This window comes from Eriocheir sinensis, chromosome 9, assembly GCF_024679095.1.
Source record: "Eriocheir sinensis breed Jianghai 21 chromosome 9, ASM2467909v1, whole genome shotgun sequence".
NCBI classification, from domain to species: Eukaryota; Metazoa; Arthropoda; class Malacostraca; order Decapoda; family Varunidae; genus Eriocheir; species Eriocheir sinensis.
This window is the reverse complement of record NC_066517.1, coordinates 3,477,720-3,499,111: the sequence shown is the minus strand read 5'-3', so window position 1 is coordinate 3,499,111 and position 21,392 is coordinate 3,477,720. Positions and strand designations below refer to the sequence as shown.

The 21,392-nt window shown below is 42.6% G+C and overlaps 2 protein-coding genes and 1 long non-coding RNA gene across 8 annotated transcripts in view; 1 reads left to right on the top strand and 2 right to left on the bottom strand.

Moving 5' to 3' along the window:
- LOC126995860 (uncharacterized protein C1orf50 homolog) overlaps window positions 1–1,534 on the top strand; it is an 11,350-nt gene extending 9,816 nt beyond the window's left edge. Inside the window, exon 4 of the mRNA XM_050855746.1 lies at window positions 841–1,534. Within this exon, the coding sequence (XP_050711703.1) occupies window positions 841–1,002 (162 nt within the window). The 3' untranslated portion in view covers window positions 1,003–1,534. The remainder of the gene's footprint in view (window positions 1–840) is intronic.
- Window positions 1,222–21,392, bottom strand: LOC126995859 (histidine--tRNA ligase-like). 6 transcript variants are annotated; one of them, XM_050855743.1, is made up of 12 exons: window positions 21,000–21,063; window positions 19,227–19,442; window positions 18,535–18,755; window positions 14,409–14,486; window positions 11,795–11,914; window positions 10,698–10,772; window positions 9,740–9,935; window positions 8,506–8,639; window positions 7,474–7,731; window positions 4,172–4,486; window positions 3,569–3,718; window positions 1,222–2,864 (listed from the first exon to the last, which is right to left on the bottom strand). In XM_050855743.1, the coding sequence occupies exons 3-12, from the start codon at window positions 18,670–18,672 to the stop codon at window positions 2,706–2,708; spliced, it is 1,623 nt and encodes a 540-aa protein (XP_050711700.1). In that variant the 5' UTR covers window positions 18,673–18,755; window positions 19,227–19,442; window positions 21,000–21,063; the 3' UTR covers window positions 1,222–2,705. The 6 variants fall into 6 exon arrangements, with proteins under 6 accessions (XP_050711700.1, XP_050711698.1, XP_050711699.1 ...); XM_050855741.1 differs by lacking the exons at window positions 18,535–18,755; window positions 21,000–21,063 and adding an exon at window positions 21,243–21,392; XM_050855742.1 differs by lacking the exons at window positions 19,227–19,442; window positions 21,000–21,063 and adding an exon at window positions 21,243–21,380.
- Window positions 8,656–9,717, bottom strand: LOC126995861 (uncharacterized). The gene is made up of 3 exons (XR_007750750.1): window positions 9,144–9,717; window positions 9,004–9,087; window positions 8,656–8,835 (listed from the first exon to the last, which is right to left on the bottom strand). It is a non-coding gene; the product is annotated as an uncharacterized LOC126995861 (long non-coding RNA).

The window sequence follows — 21,392 nt, the reverse complement described above, 5'->3', positions numbered from 1 at the left end:
TGATACGTCCCAAAGACCCTACCACCTTTCTTCCTTGCAATGCCCTTTCTCTTGTCTCTCTTTCTGTACCACTATGCTTACACTTAACTGATCCAAGGTACTTAACCCAGTAGCAGCGACGGGCCAAATTTGCGCCATGATATAAACCCCCTAAATTAGATGATGCATAAACTGATCACAAATGCTTTGATATATATTATGAAATGGTTTGTGTGAGTGAATCGACTGAGTGACGGTGCCGCGTTCAGGAGGACACGAGTTCAATCCCCGCCCGACGCCACCAAGCTGGGATTTTTCAGCCGCCACCGAGTGGCTTAAAACTACACACATGCTGTCCAGAAGACCACCTATCAACCCGGACTCTAGATTCTAGGATTAAAGATGAGCTCTGGGAGGGCAGCATGAGCCAATGCAAGACAGCGCCACTATAAACACTCGCCTGCGCCAGAGCGGGCTGGGCCGACCATCAGGCCCCACCGGGAAGAAGCCTACCCGTGCAATAGGCCACGACTTAAAAAAAAAATAATAATAACAACTTGCTTGGCCCATGCTGTCCCCCAGTACTCTTCTTGACTAAAGCCACATAAGTAATGGTTGATTTAGATCTGGACAGCACATAAGTAATGGTTGATTTAGATCTGGACAGCAAGTGGATAATCTTCCACCACTCAGCTATGTTTGAAAATTGTCAGTCAGTTCATGCTGTGGGACTTGAACTAGGGACAACGGGATCACCACTTCCACACGCTGACCACCACCTCCCCAAATTGCATGGAAGTTTTCCCATAAACATTTTTAACATGTATTCCCTGTTTACCTTCTGTCCCACTTTTGTTGCAGGAGTGGGGCGCCTCCTGCCCCCACGAGTACCTGGGGACATACCGGCTGGAGGCTGACCATTCCTGGACGCCGGAGGAGAAGTTTGAAGAGAGGACCAACGACCAGCAGATGATCAACAAGATTCTTACCTGCTCCAACAGCTTATCAATAACCATGGACTAGGGGCACCATGAGTGTACTGTTTACTGTGACTCCCTCAAGGTGACTGTGGTCTACTGCAGCCCAGGCCCCGCCCCGCCTCGCCCCCCGGCTGCCCCAGTGACTCAGGCCAGTGAGTGTTTGGTGAATGGGCTTTCGCCTCACCAAGACTGGACCTTAGTGAATATGAATATAATAACCTACTTTGTTGACCTTGTGTACACTGGGAAATGACAGTGTGAGTGACAGTCTTGCTGGAACCTTTATTATAAAGTAAACAAAGGCTTTGGCAGTTTAAGTGCTGAGCATCAGAGAAGTGATGCAGACCCACCTGTGCAGTACTACCAGCCCCAGCAGCCAAGGCATGCTGTGCTTCCCCTACACTGAGGAACAGAAGAGGAATTCTTATTGTACACAATAAATACACTGCCCATCCAACATGCCTCCTACCACCGGCATACCTCCTACATATACCTTTAAAGTAATTGTGACTGCAACGTTCAGCAGTACAGACACTGTGAAGCACTGTGCAAAATCAATACATTATAAATATTAATATTATATAATCATTTACCTTGAAATATGTCGAACTCGGGAAAAATACATTCCCATCACATCCAACACAGTAAATAAACGGGGACATAATTGTTGCAACATAATTTATGAAAACTGATGGATCACAAACCTTCCTGGAAGCCAACGACGTGTGTTGACTTGTTTGCTATTACAAGTCTCCTGTACAGGTGCCACAAGACTCCCTGTGGCCTAGCTTTGTTAGCTGCTGCTACTGCCTTCTGCCTTCTCTTAAATGTTAACATGGATTCAGAGGTCACAACAATTCAGGTTTTCAGATATGAATTGTAACCATTTCTAAAGGACAACATTCCCCACCTGACCACTTTCATTCTCAATGGATTGTCTAACCCTCCACTCTGACAATGGAAAAACCCCGGGTCATGGTGATTATGATCTTAATGAAATAGGTCATGCAATTCATCATTATAATCATAAGTGTCACCTTCCAAATTAGCTTTCTGTGACATTTATGCATTGTAATGTTACATAAGTTTCCTTGCCAAAAAAGTTAACAAAATATACAAGAAAAAAAAAATGAGTCAAATATTGCTTAAAATATACCTGGCCAAACACCTTAACAGGTAAAATCACAGAAGCCAGAGATGTAACTGTACCAACCACTGCCCGGCCATCACCGCCCTACTTTGGTGCAACGCCCAAGTCTACCGGAGGAGTGCAGGGGAGGAGGAAGGGTTCGCCATGCACACTGATGGGGCAAGAACACCCAATAAATAATACGGCAGGAGGTTTTAGTGGGACCTTGGAGGACAGCCTTTGTCTGGTGTTGGGGGCCAAGTACCACTCTCCAAACAACTGATGAACCCTATTTATTCCAAGATTGCCAACTGGGAGTTTCAAAAACTAGACAAAACTAAAGAAATAAAATAGATTCACAAACCAGCCTTAGGACTTTCTTGGCAGCAACCCGTGTCCTTGGAATGCAATCTGACGAGACTAATCAGACTATAGGACAAAAAATAAAGGCAACGCATCACTAATAATATCGGAAGATCTGGTATTATTAGCCACCTTTAACACGTACATAAATAAAAATAATAAAAAAACATCACAAAGCTTTTCGGCAGGCATAACCCTCCCCCTCCTCCTCCTCCCATACTAAGAAGCCTCCTGTAAACACCTTAGTAGCGCCCCTAGAGGTCTGTCAGCTTCTCCCGCAGCACCCCCACCAGCTCCTCCCTCTTGACAGTGACCTCCTCCCTCGTCACAGTCTTCCGCACCTTCACCACGCCCGCCTCCACCTCAGACTCCCCAATCAGCACCACCAGGGGGATCTTGTTGTCCTCAGCATACTGTAGGGGTGGAAGAGTGTACAGGTGTTATTCTTAATTTTGTTGTTACTTGACCACTCACCCACAAGATATGAACCCAAAACACAAAAGACCTGCGCACTGAATAAATAAAAGAAAGTGTAGCAACAGGGTGTATTTTTGGGTGTTCCTGCAATGAGCAAGATATACTATGGGCCATATTCTTAAAAACACTTCAGTGCCCAAGCACACAGATTTGACAAGGCTTTTGTATGCATTTTGGGCATTTGCAAAGGTAGTTTTATGACCCTGGTAGTAGTCTGAACCCCCTTTTGTACCATGAACCTACAAAAATAATCGTCAATGGATCTCCTTTTGGGCATTTGAAAATAGTTGATGTGAGAGGCGGAAGCTTCAAAGAATACCAACCTATGAGAGGATCAGGGGTGTGGAGTTGGATATAAAAAATTTGATTCCAACTCCAGGAAATTTTAAAGTTGCAACTGACTCCAACTCCAACTCCATTCCCCTCCCCCCTTCCCTTCTACAGTAGAGTGGAAGGAAAATCAAACCCTGCCACACCACACCTCACGCAGCCACACAACATCGCACGTATCGTAAAGGAGTTGGAATCGAGATGTTTTTACTGACTCCAACTCCTGATTCTGACTCCAGCCAAAAGTAAGCAACTCCCAATAGAAACACGACACAAGGATACAGTGGTGGATTCATCTTCCGTGGCTCACCTGCAGCTGGTTGAGGATCTTGGCGTTGTTCTTGTAGCTCCCCTCAGCCTTGATGCCGGCGCCGTGCAGCAGCCCCACCAGCTTGAGCCTCTCATGCACCATCCCCTTGTTGGCCGTGGCGACAAACACCTCAGTCTGGGTGGACCGCAGCTGCCAAGGAAAGGAGGAAAAAGCTGGTTACAAATAATTCTATTGAGTGGTGTTGTATCCTGCTGAGTACAATGCTGAGAGTGAGGAGACTTGGGAATATGAGGAGGAGGATGGGGAGGGGTAGCATTAAGGACTGGAGGCTGAGGCAATAGACAGAAATAGTTGGAAGCATATCATATGATGCTGAACACAAGATGATGATGATGCATTAAAAGGGTCACTGCCCATAAGGAAACAGAGGTTATGAATGTCTTAACTCCACTCCTTCCTCCTTACCACTAAATTCAATACAATATAACAGGCATCTTTTGGATTAAGTTATAAGGGAAGATAGACGGATACAGTGTTAGATTTCCAGGAGCAGCCATTGGTAAAACTTTTTATGCTCTTATGGTAACAACTTAACCTTTATTTAACTTTCTACTTAGGTGCGACAAATAGAACTTTCCTCACCTTCCCACTCTCGGCGCGCTGCTTCTGCTCATGGATGGTGAAGAGCCGTTCAATGCCAAAGCTCACCCCAACACAGGGCACAGTCTTCTTCTTGGGGTCGAACATGCCCACCAGCCCGTCATAGCGCCCGCCCCCCGCCACACTGCCCACCGGCCCCTCCTCTCCCATGGTCTGCCCCGCCGACAACACCGCCTCGTAGATGACCCCAGTGTAGTAGTCAAGGCCCCGGGCGAGACCCATGTCGAATACGAGGTGGTCGGCGCACCCCAGGCTCTTGCAGTACTGGTAGAGGAGTGTGAGGTCTGCAAAGCCAGCCTGGAAAGAAAAGAACAGGTTTGAAAGATGGGAAGATTCTGTAAAGGGGAGAGGCTAGAACTACTTTATGATTAGGCTTTTGTGTAGTGATGTCAGCATAATAGGTATGATGAGAAATGGGAGGAGAGAAGAGAATAGGTATGATGAGGAACAGAAGGAGAGAAGAGAACAGGTAAGATGAGAAACAAGAGGAGAGGAGAGAGGAAGATAAAATGCTCAACCCCAAGAATGGAAGATGAATTATAAACGAAGAAGAGGGAGATTAGGGTAATGGATGGCTGAAACAAATGTAGTAGTTATGTAGGAAAGAAAGAAATGAGTTGAGAGACTGGGTTCAGGATAGGGACGGGCAAGAACAGGTTCACAATTACCGTAGTAGATGACAAACAAACAAAAGTAATGAGAGGTTTAGGATGGGGAGGCAAGAACTGGTTTATGATGAGAGTAGCGAGTAGGGATTGTGCTATTCTCGTTAATACTACTCTCAAGCACACAAGCAATAGAGAACAACAGAGAAATGAGAAAACTGTGCATCCAATACCTAGGAATTTTTCTATTCATAACATTTCTATTCTCACACACACAAGCAATAGAGAACAACAGAAAAACAAGAAAACTGTACATCCAATACCTAGGAATTTTTCTATTCATAAGATTTCTATTCTCACACACAAAAGGGACAGAGATCAACAGAAAAACAAGAAAACTGTGCATCCAATACCTAGGAATTTTTCTATTCATAACATTTCTATTCTCACACACAAAAGGGACAGAAATCAACAGAACAAGAAAACTGTGCATCCAATACCTAGGAATTGTTCTGGTCATAATATTTCTACTCTCACACTCAAAAAAATGCCAGAATAAAGATGCTAATAAGAAAGACCAAATGAAGAATGGGTTCAATAAGAAGATAAAACCCCAAAGCCCTACTGCAAAAATGAAAGAACAAAAGAATGACAGCGAGAAAAATAAGATACTAAACAAAAACCAAACCAAGAAAAATGGGACTGAATCAATGTAACGGTCCAAAAGTGTAACGAGTGAGTGAGTATGGAATACAAGTGAGTGAGTGATTATATATTACAACAAACGAGCAAGTGAGCGGATGTATGGACGGGTGAACGAGTGTGTGTGATAAGTAGAGATTATTGGCGTGAATGAGGGTGTGAATGGATGAAAGACGTGTCTGAAATCCTCATCTCGTCTCGAACCCTAGAATGAATATTAGTTAGCTAGCGATGGATTACCTAGTTGTAATGCAGAGAGGGAGTCACGTGAAGAAGGGGGAGGAGCTTAGCGAGGAGCAAAGGTGAGCAGGCAAGGCCAGGGAGAAGCACGGGAAGTGAGGAGACGAACACCACTACAGCCAGGGAGGAGACAAAAACCCTGAGATACAGGCAGACAGTGAGAGGCAGAGAGCGAGACCGACAAGCGGTGAAGGACGCACGTGAAGAGGTGGGCGTGACCGTCCATCCCAGCCCTGTGAACACCACCGCAAGCACGGCAGAGGCGAGGCAAGGCACAGCAAAGCTCAGCAAGGCGAGGCGAAACAAAAGCACGGCAGAAGCAGCCTCTTCAACAACGCCTTAAACCAGCCTTGCCGTCATAACCACCTCCACGGCTTCTGCAACCACGCCTCAGCTCGTAAACCACCCAACCACGGCCTCTTCAACTACGCCTCGTCAACAACGTTGCTGCAGTTACCAGCCCTGGCAGTCTCCACCCCCCTGCCGGCACCTCAATCGCCCCAGTGCCCTCCTCCATCCTGCACCAGTCAGCACTTCAACACAGATAAGCATCCAAATGTTCCCCAATCTCCCTGATAGTTAGTTAGGTTCAATAATATGCCATTACGTATGTATTCATTTAAAATTGTCACTCTGCTAACCGCCCAGGGGCTGTAACTATATTTATACATAAGAAAAGTTATTAAGTTACTGTAAGTGCTATAATTTCAAGCCTGTCAACCTGCCATTTGGGCATTACTGAACACACACCCACACCCACACACGCACGTTATCACCACTCCCCCCTTAACTAAACATTGTCTCAGAGTGGTTCACACGGGAATCCACCCACCTTCCATCATTACCGCACTAAAACCCAGAACGAGTGTTCACTTGTCCTGAGGCTTGTCTCAACATCATTGACAACCGCTCGGAAATAGCCAGACGACCACCCCGCAACCACATTACTATCTAAACAGTGGCCGTCAGAAGGAATGTAGCGTTGGCTTGAAAAAAAAGACGTTACATCAACGTTGCCAGATTGTCTTACTCAGCCTCTTATATTTACCGACTTCCGAGCCAAAAACTGTCTAGTGGACCCCAATAAGGAGATTCACTTATAATTATCATTAAAATAGTTAATTCCTGATGTTTCTTGGCAATTGTTAGGTGTCAGAAACCGGTAAATACTATGCTCTGAGTACGATAATCTGGCAACGGTGGACTGAATAAAAAAAAAAATCTCCAAAACAGTCACTTCAATAAAAAGAGAACAGAAGAACGTCAAGTAAAATAAACAATTGCTAAAAAGTTATACCAATATCACCACTACAGCTATCAGAACCTAACCCTCACACACACACACACACACACACACACACACACATAGAGAAAGATAAAGAACAACAGAGCAGCAACAGCAACGACCCTATGCCCAGGGGAGTGAAGTCAGATATAAAAAAAAATTAAAAAATCAACTCCAACTCACTCCACAAAATTTTAAGGTTGCGATTCCGACCAACTCCAACTCCACTCCCTTCTCCCTTCCCGACTTTTGCAGCAGACTGGAAGGCAAATCAAGCCCTGCGACACCCCACACCAAGACAAACCAAAGCACACAACATCAAATCATATCGTAAAGGAGTCAGAATTGGAGATCTTTTTACCAACTCCGGTTTCAACTCCCAGCTAAAAGTAGGCGACTCCAATGACTCCAACTTCAACTCCACACCCCTGCCTATGCCTCCCGTCACTCACCTGGGCCGCCGGGGACTGTTTGAGCAGCTCGTCGTTGGCCAGCCTCTCGATCAGCTCCTCCCGGCCGGACAGCTTGACGTAGTTCCCAATCTTGTCGGCCACCTCCTCGTCCAGCCCCTTCTCGGTCACCATCTCCTTCCTCACATCCTCCCACGGCGACTTGTCCAGCTTGTCCACTGAGGAGCAGATGGGACGGAACTTTTCGCTGGGCACGCCACAGATGCCAAACACACCATCCAGGATCTTTCTGTGGTTGATCTGGTGTGGAGGAAAAGCAGGCATTGAAATTAACTGAACAGGGAGGTATTATAAGGCTGGTGTTATGCTACAGATGATAATTATTAACTAGGATAAAAAGATTTGTGACTGCTTCGGAGAGAAAAGGCAATAATTCTCTCTCTTCTCCCACTGTGGTTGATTTGCAGAAAGAGATTCGATATTGATCACCAACAAGAAGGTATTATGGCTCTTCTTCAGGAAAGGAAGCAGCTCAAAGATGGAAAAAAAAAAAAAGCCTGTTGGCACTGCTCCTACAAGTAGTGGTTAGGGCAGCTGAAAGGCGGTCAATATGGGACGGAGGTGTGTCCTGATACTCCCCTCTTCAAAGAATTAAGTAGTAGGGAAGATGAAATACAGACAAAGGAAAGTTGGAAAGTTTTGTTTAGTCGGCACATCTGTGGTCATATGCCTGAGACAGAAGGGGAAGGAATTATAGAAGGGAACGGATCCCAGGAGACGGGACACAACCTCTGATTAATACCTGGTAACCATTATCTGCTGGGTGGACAGGGGCGCAGGGTATCGGAGAAGCCGCCCAAATTTTTCCACTCAGCCCGGGAATTGAACCCAGGCTCTCTCGGTTGTGATACAGACAAAGGAAGGCTGCTACACAAGGTATTTGGATTATAAGAGTATAAGTATTCATGACTGTTTAAGAAGGGGGAAATAAATCTGACGGACAATATTTGGAGTATAAAGTAAAAGTATTTATGATTGTTTAGAAAATGAAGGGAAATATATCTCTCTCTCTACCTTGATGGTGAACTCCCCGAGGTCCAGCTTGGAGAGCACCTGATGTACCAGCTGCACACACTCAGCGTCAGGAATCATGGCGTCGTACTGCCCCGCTATGTCAAAGTCACACTGGTAGAACTCTCGGTAGCGACCTACAACGGGATGCCATGGGTCAGTGCTCTTCTTTGTCGCAACCTGTCACTCTTCAACTTTTATTTTTTCTTCATCATACTTTTTTCATGTGCAATGTTTTGAACTAGTTTTGTTGACTTACTTCTTGAACTTAAATATTTTTCCACTTTTCTTGTCTAAGTTTTCAGCCTGATTTTGATGACTAACTTCTCTGACCTAAGTTTTGATGACTAACTTCTCTAACCTAAATTTTGATGACTTACTTCTCTGACCTAAATTTTGATGACTAACTTCTCTAACCTAAATTTTGATGACTAACTTCTCTGACCTAAATTTTGATGACTAACTTCTCTGACCTAAATTTTGATGACTAACTTCTCTGACCTAAATTTTGATGACTAACTTCTCTGACCTAAATTTTGATGACTAACTTCTCTGACCTAAATTTTGATGACTAACTTCACTGACCTAAATTTTGAGGACTAACTTCTCTGACCTAAATTTTGATGACTAACTTCTCTGACCTAAATTTTGATGACTAACTTCCCTGACCTAAATTTTGATGACTAACTTCTCTGACCTAAATTTTGATGACTAACTTCACTGACCTAAATTTTGATGACTAACTTCATTGACCTAAATTTTGATGACTTACTTCTCTGACCTAAATTTTGATGACTAAATTCTCTGGCCTAACTTTCCTACTCTTCCTTGAGCAATGTTTTCAACTTTAAAAAACTGAATAGACATGAATGTTTGATCTCCCTTGGCCTTATTTTTACTAATTCTTTCCTTAGATTCTAGTTGTGGGGTTGTTATATCCAAATGTTAACATGGTAAGAGAGGCACACCAGAAAAACAGAGTGGAAAACAGATGGAGTCTAAAAAAAGCACTACAACTTCACTGCAAATACTTTATAGACATGTATATTGTTTTTGTCCCCCATTTTATCACTACTTTGCTGTCTTTGTCTTTTATTTTTTATCTTATCCATGTCTTTTCATTGCGGGGACTTCATGACTATATTAATTTTCTATTTTCCCTATATGCCCTTTTTTGGATCTCATTAACAATAACAATAACAACAATAATTATAATACTCCTGTGCCGAGCCCATACCTCTGGTCATGGCTGGGGTGTCCCGGCGGTAGACTCGGGCCACGTGGTAACGCTTGATGTTGGCGATCTTGTTCATGGCGACGTAGCGCGCGAACGGCACCGTCAGGTCGTAGCGCATGGACAGGATCTCGCCGCCCTGGTCCTCGAGGTCATAGATGAGCTTGGAGTCCTCGCCGTACTTCCCCGTGAGCACCTCCTGAGGGGTGAATGGAAGAACATTTTAGTGTTAAATTTACTGTGGTGTATATACAGGCAAAGACTAAGAAACTAATGAGCAAATAATTAAAATAAGTTGGAAAGTTTCGTTTAGTCGGCGTAACATCTGTGGTCATATGCTGGAGAAAGACAGAAGGGAAGGAATTATAGGAGAAGGGAACAGATCCCAGGAGACGGGACACAACCCCCGATTAATACCTGGTACCCATTCACTGCTGGGTGGACAGTCGGAAAACCAAATTTTTCCACTCCACCCAGGAATCGAACCCGGGCTCTCTCGGTTGTGAGCCGAGTGTGCTAACCTCTGCACCACGAAGCCCCCATAATTAAAATAAGTTTGGATTCTTTGCTCTACTTCCTGCGTCAAAAATCTCCTGATGGGTTAAATGTACGAATGTTCTAGTGCTATGTTTACTGGGTTGTATATATGGGTAAGACTAATAACCTAAGTAACCAAATAACGAAAATAAACTTGAACTCCTTACTGTGCTTCACCAAAACCTCCTGAAGGATCGAATTTAGGGGAAGTTGTATGTTAAGCTTTCTGTGTCTTATCTACGGTTAACAACTAAGAAACGAATGAGCCAGATACTGATCGGGTCACAGATAAGTTTGGATTTTTCACTGTATTTCCTGTCAAAACCTCCCGATGGGTTAAGCATTAGAATAGTTTACTGTAGAGTTTACGGAAATGTATCACTAGTTTTAAAGACTAACAAACTAATTAACCTCCACCACGAACCTTCAACTCAAACACCGGCGTCTCGATCTCCACCGCCCCGTGCATGTGGAAGACTGAGTAGATCACGTTGAACACCTGCAGGAAGAGACGGATCAAAACTTTATTATCCATCAACACAATAAAAACCCAATTCGCACACAATAACTTGAAAAAATTGAATACACAAGAGGAAAGTCAGACTATAATATAACTAGGCTTCAACACATTAAAAATCTAATCACCAAACATTAACTTGAAAACAATGAGTACCTAGAAGAGACAGACCATGACTTAATTATCCTTCAACACAAACAAAACTCCATCTATCAATCTATCTATATCTCCGACGCCCGGCTCCCTCACAGGAACTTCCCTCCAGGGGGTGGCCACAGCAGCAGTGTCTCCATCTCTCCCTGTTCTGGCACTCCCTCTCAGCACACTCAATCCTGCTACCTGCAACTCTTTCACTCAAATACTCACTCACCCTATTGATCCCCATCCCTCAATCCTTTCCTCATACCGGGTACACTCTCTTCACAAATTCATTCTCCCCCATTTTCATCAGGTGTCCAAACCATCTCAACGCACCACGCTTCACCCACTCCACCACTCCATAATCCTCTCCCTTTACTGTCACACCCATACCAAATTGCTCATACACACTTTCATTACTTTCTCCATCCAATCCCAACACACATGCACCTCTTATACAACTCATTTCCACTGCACGTATCCTTGATTAGTGTGCTGCATTCATGTCCACATCTCCAACGCATATGACAGAGTTGGCAGGATAATACTGTTCCTTATTCCCCTCTTTACCTCCATGCTCACACTTCTTCCTTTCATAACTCTCTCCAATGCACCCACCACCTGCCTGCCCTTCACTGCTCTTTCCCTCACCTAACCTTCCATACTTCCATGCGTACATAAAACTGTCACCAAATAGTTAAACTCAGTCACCTCCTCCATTCTATCTTCCCCTAACCTTAACCTACACTTCATTGTGGTCTCTGATCTAACCCTGTACAGCTTTGCAAAATCAATAACCTGCTTATTAAACCAGATTAAATTGATGACAACACAGATTCAGATCCTCCTCAGCCCCACCAACGCACCTCCCGCCTGTTGGCCATCTCCACGGGTCCGTAGTCCCTCGTGCCCTTGGGGGTCTTGAGGGTAAACTTGCCAGACTTGCTTTTGGAGGGACTACCACCACCACCGCCACCTTTGTTGCCCTGGGGGAGAGAAATGGTGCTGAGAATGTTTATAGAGAAGGAAACTTTTTGATTCTTTGTTGATTACTGATAAGTAGGTACATTACATAATTGATAAGTAGGTAAATTATATATCTATTCTTGTTGATTTGTTTGAGAAAGTTTTGCTCCTTTGTATTTTATGAAGTCGATGATCGACAAGTAGGGGGCTCAATTCTTTGTTGTTAGTTTGCTTATATATAAACTTTTGCCTCTGTCAGTTATGGTAAGTAGGTGACTATATCTTTATATTTTTTTGTTAATAGGGAAAGTTTTGCTTTGACAATTGTCAATTAGTGAGTAGCTAAATATATTTTGATTATTTGTATTATAAGGAGAAATTTTTCCTTCTGTGTGGATGGTCAATAAGTAACTATATACTATTTTGATTATTTGTTTATATACAGAACTGATGCTTCTTTGTCGATTATCAGGAAGTACCGAGATACTATAACTTATTTTTCATTTTTTTGTTATTTTTAAACTGGGAAAAAACAGAAGCTCATTTCTTGGTATGCTCAGCTTCTCACAGCACCACAACCTTTGGACACACATACCAAAAACTCCTCATCAGTTACCATACTGCCACCGTGCAAACAACCATCCATCAACATAATGCTTCTCAGGACTTGTCTGATAAAGAGTAAATCCCTTGCTATATTGGTTACGCCTCTTGCCCAAGGGCGGGTTGCCTCACCCTGACAACACATGATATCACTGATCCTATGATAGCATGTGTTTCCCCAAGAAGGCAGCCAATATTCATCAAGTAGAGTCAAAACATTAAAAAATAAAAATCAGGTAATCTATCCACTAGCTTCTTGATGCCACCTCCTCTCCCAACCTGTCAGTATCTAGTTTACACATTCATCCATTTGTGTGAAGTGTCTTAGGGTCGTATTATAAGACATTTCGCCGCCCAAGAACACATATTTGACAAGGCTTTCGTAGGAGTTGTGGGCATTTCCAGGAGTAGTTTTATGACCCTGGTGTTAGTTTGACCTTTCTTCTGTACCATGAACCTAAGGAAACACTCATTAGAACTCAACTGACCCCCTCTTTAACCTTTAGAAATTGTTAATGTGAGAAGCAATAGTGTCTTATAATACCAACCTAAGTGTTTGAGTTTACTGATATTTCCTAACTTTCAAGGTCAAATAAATGAATGTGTCTTTGTTGCTGTAAAGAATGATAAAACTGTATACCTGAATTTATCTAACTAACTTGCACTTTTTCCTGCAGACCTAACAGCTGTATTCACTATAAGTACTTCAGCATAAGGGCAGTGATAAGCAGGCTCTTTTATTCTCTATTTTTTTTTACCCTTGAGCTGCTTCTGTTACTGTAAAAAAAATACATATTCCACTTGCTAATCCCTTTGACCTAATTCATTTCATCTCTGCAAGTCCCTCTAATCCACAGTACTAGATAAAAAAAATGCATATCAGATCACCTCATAGTCTGAACCTTTGCAAAGAATGTCACTAAGTTGTATTCAAATATAAATATTGTGAGTTGATGATAATAAATGTACGAGTAGATCGGCTTCTGTCTATCTCTTTCTTAAACCTGAATTTATCCGACTTACATCCTTTCTTCTAGACCTAAAATCTAATTCACTAAAAGTACTTCATCTATATTCCATTAGCTAAACACCTTGACCTAATCCATTTCATCTCTGTAAATCCCTCTAATCCATAGTCGATAAAAAAAAATGCATATCAGATCACCTTATAGTCTGAACCTTTGCAAAGAATGTCACTAAGTTGTATTCAAATATAAATATGGCGAGTTGATGATAATAAATGTACGAGTAGACCAGCTTCTGTCTATCTCTTTCTTAAACCTGAATTTATCTGACTAGCATCCTTTCTTCTAGACCTAAAATCTAATTCACTAAAAGTACTTCATCTATATTCCATTAGCTAAACACCTTGACCTAATCCATTTCATCTCTGTAAATCCCTCTAATCCATAGTCGATAAAAAAAAATGCATATCAGATCACCTTATAGTCTGAACCTTTGCAAAGAATGTCACTTAAGTTGTATTCAAATCTAAGTGTGGTGAGTTGATAATAATAAATGAAAACCAGCTTCTGTCTATCTCTTTCTAAAAACCTGAACTTATCTGACACATTCTTTCTCCTAGACCTAAAATCTAATTCACTAAAAGTACTTCATCTATATTCCATTAGATAAACACCCTGACCTAATCCATTTTATCTCTGTATATCCCTCTAATCCACAATCCTAGATAAAAAAATGTAAACCACGTCATCACACAGTTTAAACCTCTGTAAAGAATGACACTTAAGTTGCATTCAAAATCTAAGTATTATGGTGAGTTTCTACATCCTTTGAGCATCACATTATAGTCGTCTAGAAATCTGTAAAAAAAATGGTTTAAGTTGTATCAAAATCTAAGTATCTAAGCAGAGTTTCTACATCGTTGGAGCATCAGATCACGTCACTAACCTGTGGAGTCTTTTTAGGAGCTTCATTGTCACTCGCTTTCATGTTTTTGTTCACCAGGTCAGCCAGTTGGTCCTCCATCTGTGGGAATCCAAAGAAGGAATGAAAAAGCTTTGTTACATGATGAAAAAATAGATGAAAAATAAATAGATTTGTTACATGATGGAAAAAAAGATGAAAAATAAAATAAACAGATAAAAAAATAGAAAAATAAATAAAATAAAAATATAAATAAAATGCAGATAAATAAAATAAACAATAAAAAATAAACAGATAAATAAAATAAAAATAAAATAAACAGATGAAAAATAAATAGAGCTTTGTTACGTGATGGAAAAAAAACATGAAAAAAAGAAGTATGTTACAAGATGGAAAAACATGAAAAAAAAAGTGTTACAAGATGGAAAAAGATGAAAAAAATAAGTGTTACATGATGGAAAAAGATGAAAAACAAACAAACTTCAGTAGTATACAAACACACACACACTAATATTCAACACTAATATTCTGGAGAGCCTTTGCTATGTACAGTTACAATTCTATAAGTTAATGAGAAAGAAAACCCTTCCTAACCTAAACTGTCAATTCCTTTTCATGGAAGATTTTTAGAGATGGAGAACCTTTGCTTTGCAGTTAGAGAAGTTAATATGACAGAAAAACTGAACCTTAATACTCCATTCTATATACATAATGGAAACTTTTTAGAGATGCAAGTTTAGAATGATTGAAAAATTTTGATATGTTGTTGTTGTTGTTGTTGTTGTTGTTTTTACAGCAGAGGAGTCAGTTCAAGGGCATAAATAAAAGGAAACAAATGTGAAAAAAAGCCTGCTACTCACTGCTCCTAGTCATGTACAGCCATGCAGGTCCATACAATGTGAAAAAGAAATAATTCAGCTTTGCAACCTTTTTTTTCCTTTTCATTTAGCAACCATCAGAGAGGCTTTGAACTGATTGTGAAGTGATGGGAAAAGAAATACATATACAACTATGCAACCCTTCTTTCTTTTTCATCTTTCAATCATCAGAAAGGCTTAGAATTGATAGTGCAATAGAGATATGCAACCTCTGTTTTCTCTTCATCTATCAAGCATCAGAAGGGGTTACAACTGATAGTGAGTCACCTTCCTGATAAGAGCACCTGGCGGCCTATCTCCCGGGTACGATGGGGATGAAAGTGAAGGTGTACTGTGAGTTAACTAAGAGATAACACTCAGATCCCATATTCACTCGATAGAAACTCTAACACTGGGGTTTCCAAGCGGCAGGTCACAGAGGACTGGCTAGGAGGGGTTGTGACTTAGCTAGAGCTGGCTAGGGAGAATAATTTTTATGGATTATTGTTTCAAAGTAGTTTTCTGTTTTCTACTGCTGCTGTGTGCTTCTGCTGGTAGGTGTTAGGAGGGAGCATCAGGGTATCTTTCAGGGGCATGGCATGGGCAGGTATGTTTGGAAATTGGTGTTAAAATGTGCTAAACAAACAGCTGATATCAAGGGGTCGCGTGAGTTTTGAGATATGCTGAAAAGGGTCGTGAGTGTAAATACATTGGGAACCACTGCTCTAACATAAAGCACAGATGAAATTAAAGTGGTCCTGTAAGTGTGCCTGAGGATAATACAACATCATCCTTTTCACACATTAGTAAGTCTTTCCCATGAAGTACAAATACATATCAAAGTTGTACTGAAGTCCGTAATTTCAAACATCTCCTCGCCTCAGTTCACCAGCATGAAAAGCCTCTCGTTGAAGTTGCTTGGGTTTTCATGGAATGTTTTGTGATCCCAGTGAAAGTTGTACAAGGGTTCTGCACCACTTCTTTCCCATGCAGCAGAAATACATATCAAAGTTGTATTGAAGGTGTGGTTGCAGTCTGTAATTTCAAACATCTCCTCACCTCAGTTCGCCAGTATAAAAAGCCTCTCGTTGAAGTTGCTGGGGTTTTCATGGACTGCTTCGTGATCCCAGTGATAGTTGTACAAGGGTTCCGCACCATGAACGGTAAAATCCCCCATGAAAATCCAGTTAATCTTCTCTGTGGCCTTGGGATAGTCGTAATGGGAGCCTGATACGTCTAAAATTATGGCTCTTACGATAACGCAGCAATGCCTTAATCCACATACAACCACATTCTTACTTAGAGAGAGCAATAGGTATGTAGTAAATATCCACATACCTTAGAAACACGTGCATAACTAAGTGAATAAATAACACTAATGAGAGATGACCTTCATACTCACACACTATAAAAAATAAATCAAACACTAAACCATTAAATAAAGCAAAAAGTGATGAAATAATGACAACAAAAACAGCTCATTATAAAGTCCCATTGTGTTAACTGTGTATAGAAATGAAAAAAATAAATGAAAACAGAAAATATATGAAATTAAAAAGACCCTACATTCAAAGGACCCACAAACAGATATTAACACACTTGGCAATTCTGGTATATCTGGCAACACTGTTTTTCTTTATCAGTCAAATTTAAACATCAGTGATAATGCAGCACCAGGAAGAGGAGGAGGAGGAGGAGGAGGAAGCCCGAGAACAAATTGCTATCTCGGAGTTGTTGAAACTATCTCTAATGTGTGTGAAGTAATAATCAGAAACTAGCTGAAACTGGATGTAATCACCTTAAGGTTGTTTTTTTTTTTTTTTATATAGATAACAAAAGGTGCATAGAGAAGTCAGGGAGTATATATCATGACCTAACTGAAAGCAGAAGTAAGAGTAAACTGGTTAATATAATGTTTGACACATACCCAGAGGAACATAGCTATAAAAGGAATAAATTAAGTTAGATGATTAAACTGGTATGAATAACCTGGTCCTCAAGACACACACACACACTTAAGATAACATAACTTATAAAAAGAGTATGAATTAACTGGTATGATTAAAGTGGTTCTTACGACCCACACACACACACACACACACACACACACACACACACACACACATACCCAGTCAAAAATCTATATTAACTAAAAGGAGTACCGGTATGAAACAAATGTTATGAATGAACTGATTTTTACGGCCCATACGCACCCATTAGAACAAAACTACAAAAACAAAAACAAAAAAACAATGGTTGGTAAGATTCATGCTACTACATACACAAGCAAAATGACAACCAGGTACCTATATGCATTCTCCCGTAACTCAGTGCTTTTACATCTCAATCAAATAAAAAGAACATAACAATATGAATAAGTGATGAACAACTAACTTAAGATTCGTAAATGCAGTGCAACTCTTCCACAAATGATGGGAAAAATTTACGATACATACAGCCATGCAAGTAACATATGATGGGGAAAAAACTTTGGAGCTATGCAACAATCCATCTCTCTATAAGTCACCACACAGTGTTCTCACTACACCAAAGTGACAAAAGAAACACAACACAGAGGAGAGAAGGAACCAACAACAAGCAGTCATCATGGAGTGCTCAGTCATCACAAACAGACACAGTATCCATCCTGCAGTTCTCATTGTACACATCATTTGCAAGGCTTTCAGCTTGACACGATTATTCTTATTACCTTGAGCGTGACAAGTAAAAGAAGTACTCATGGCAGTGACTCAGCTCCTTCCTGGCACAATGCTGATGAACACGAACTTATCTAGACTATGGTAATTAGAAGCGTTGATCCTTGCTCAGCATCACTCAGGCACATGTTATCTCAATGTTATTTTTTTTCCCAAGTGATTGTGATAAAAGAAGAATGCCCAGCAGTTGAAGCCTAAAATCTATTTAAGCACTCTTACAGGACACTTTCTGAGACTGTAAACACTAAAATCTCTCTACCTTTCTATGGCTCTAACACCTTGATGGAAGTCTCCAGTTCCCACTATTTATACGCTCCCATTTCCCAGTATTCACATTTCCCCTTCTACCTCCCTCCATGAATTACAGAATCCTATCCAGGGGCACTATTTGCCACCCCTGACCTTCCTATACAGCTCTCATTCACCCTCTTCACTAGTGAGAAAAGAAAAAATTGGATAACATGTACAGATAGAATGATGACACACTAGGGCCAATGCTTTGCTATTATTACAAGTTAGGAATAAAGAGAGGCATTTAGGGCATTCCAAGGAGGAAGAGGCAGAGCCTGGGCCTACCTTGCATGCCAGGCCTCGTGTGCCAGGGAGGGCTGAGGGCCGGGTGGCACACACAGCAACGGGGAAGTCTTTCCCGGCCACCGCCACCCACCGGCCAATGCACGCCAGGCACCTCCTCGCCGGGCCAAGGAGTGCCATGCCCTAACTGCCCAGCCTTAGCTACTGTGCCATGCCCTGATTGTCTAGTGAGGGGCAGAGTGCTTACACTGCATCTCACAACTCTGAAGAGAAAGGAAACACAGCAGTGAGGATTTGGCTACTTTCCTTTATAATAAAGAAGCAGGCCGAGGACCGAGGCCAAAATAATTTTAAAAATGCCCATAACACACTGCTCTAGTGAAGAGAACAGAAAAATGCCAGAGAGGAAAATGCCACAGCATACATGATGATTTCAAGTTGAATTCAAAATAATTTGCATTACTGTGAGATGAGAACCATATGGTGAAAGATTTTCCATGGCTCGGAAAACTCCTTCTACTGTGTAAGTCAGAGATAGGAAAAGGATTTCTCCCTGATAACTTGATAAGACATCTCAAAGCAGTGACAGCAGCAACAACAGGTGGAACAGGAGCATTAGTTAACCCAAACAAGCCGAGCACTGGTCCAAACAAGACACAGTGACACATGAGAACTGCAAGATGGACGGAGAGGTCAGGAGTGTGTCATGGAGGAACACGAGACACGGAGCGCACCTTGCAGCCATCTGTGTGTGGGGGGAACGCGTGTTTCTCACTGCAGGAGAAGGTGGTCATGTGCGCAGCCCACCGCCGAAGGCTGGGCAGGAAGTCGGGCAGGCCAGGGGGGACACAGCCTGAGGCCGCCACAGCCCGGTCGGCCTGGGTGGGCCGGTGCCCCCCCACATAACTATACACTGACAGGTGGGCGTCCAGCAGCGCCAGGAGTGGCTCCTGTGTTAGACGGACACCTCATGGTTACTAGGCCTTAGGACCTACACAGGTGATCTAATAACACACAGAATATGCTCAGGAAGGAATAAAACCTTTCACAAAAAAATACACCTTTGTAAATGGTTTGCTAACAAATAGAAAAAGTGCAAAATATGATACTAAATAACTCATGATGACCATAAAGCATTTCCATACTTGTATCCTCAAAAATGTTGTTATAAGTAATTGGTTTGCTATGAGAGAAACAACTTGAGTAGCTACAAAAAAATTATGCCTAGACAGCTACCAATCCTCAAACAAATCAGAAAGATTCACTAAAGGACCATCTCAGTGTGGTGGATCAGACAATTATTGGGTGTGATATTCAGAGACCTGCTGACCACTTTTGTTGCAAATCACTGTTTTGACTGAGAACAAATAAATTTAGCAAATCTACCATCATTTAATTAAGATGTATTGCCCCCTTTTATTCTAATCTATCCAGATCTAACCACTTCATAACAGGGGCTGGTGCCTTCGCCCCCCTCAAGACCTCTATTTATCGACTTCTGTAAAAATGGTGAAAAAAAAAGGTAAAGATTCGTATTAGGTCCGTGCCAGTATCTCATAATCTACTTTATGAAACATCAGTATCTCTTCATATATCTTTTCTACAAACCTTCAACAGTCATAGAAACCCTTTGAAAATCTAATTCAAGGACTTTTTTTTTACTCTTGAAAACAGGGGATAATGTTTACAGAAGCGCGTCGCCTCCTCTGGCGGCGGCTGCGACGACGCTGCAGCCGCCACAGCCGTAAAATAGCTCGCAGAGGGTTTAGGGTCGGGGAGCATATTTAAACTACTCCAACTGAACTTTACGACGCCCCCCTCGACCCCCCCACATGTATATGTGACTAATTTCAGCAAGGAGGTATTTCTCGCAACACCGGCTGCACCATCGCCAGAGGAGGCGACACGCTTTCGTGAACATTATCCCCTATTTTCAAGAGTAAAAAAAAAAGTCCTTGAATTGGATTTTCAAAGCGTTTCCATGACTGTTGAAGGTTTGTAGAAAAGATATGTGAAGAGAAACTGATGTTTCATAAGGTAGGTAATGAGATACTGGCATGGACCTAAAATGAATCTTAACCAAAAAAAAAAAAAAATATTAAAACAATGTGTCAGAAATTACAATGTCAGAGTTTGCATGGTGCCAGGTGCAACACTGTATGAACACCATGATGGAGGCCTGTTCACCTAGACCACCCCCTGCCTGCAATCATTACTACAGACATCACCACCCCCCAGTGCTAATTTCCAGCCCCACAACCGTCCGGGGTCAACAAACTGCCGTCCAGCTGCCCGGCACAGCAGTCCCGTGTGCCGGGCCGCGCCCCCCGGCCAGCCTGGCCCTGCCGGGGGGCGGTACACACTTCTACTTGACCAGAACTCGGCACGGCTGGACGCCAATGCAAGGAACACCTGCGAGTATTTAACTCCCCGGTCGACGTGCTCTCCCTGCTGAGTAATTACGTCCCCCACACGCCACCCTTCATCCCTCACCCGCCACCCCCTACCGGTAACCTGCCACTCCCCACCGGTCAGCCGTCACCCGTCAGCCAGGGCCAGCACGTCAGCCGTCACCCGCGGAAAACTCACATGACGCAACCCACCGCTCCCCCGGCACCCATATTGACCTCACTTCTCGGGCCCAGCAGCCCCGCCACACCTACACAGCCTACACGCGGAGACGGCACGGCCTCCGAAGGCCGCTGGGACACACGTAGCGGGCCCGGCGGCGGTAAAGAGTAAATACACACCTTGTCCATGGCGTGTGTGTGTGCGGCACGCGGCGGTGTTTACCTCGGCACGGGGAGTCGGGGTCCGGGAGTCTCTATAGCCAGGCCGCGGCACACCCTGACCGCCCGCCCTGACGCTGCCCCGCAGCCATTTCTACAGCAATACACCTT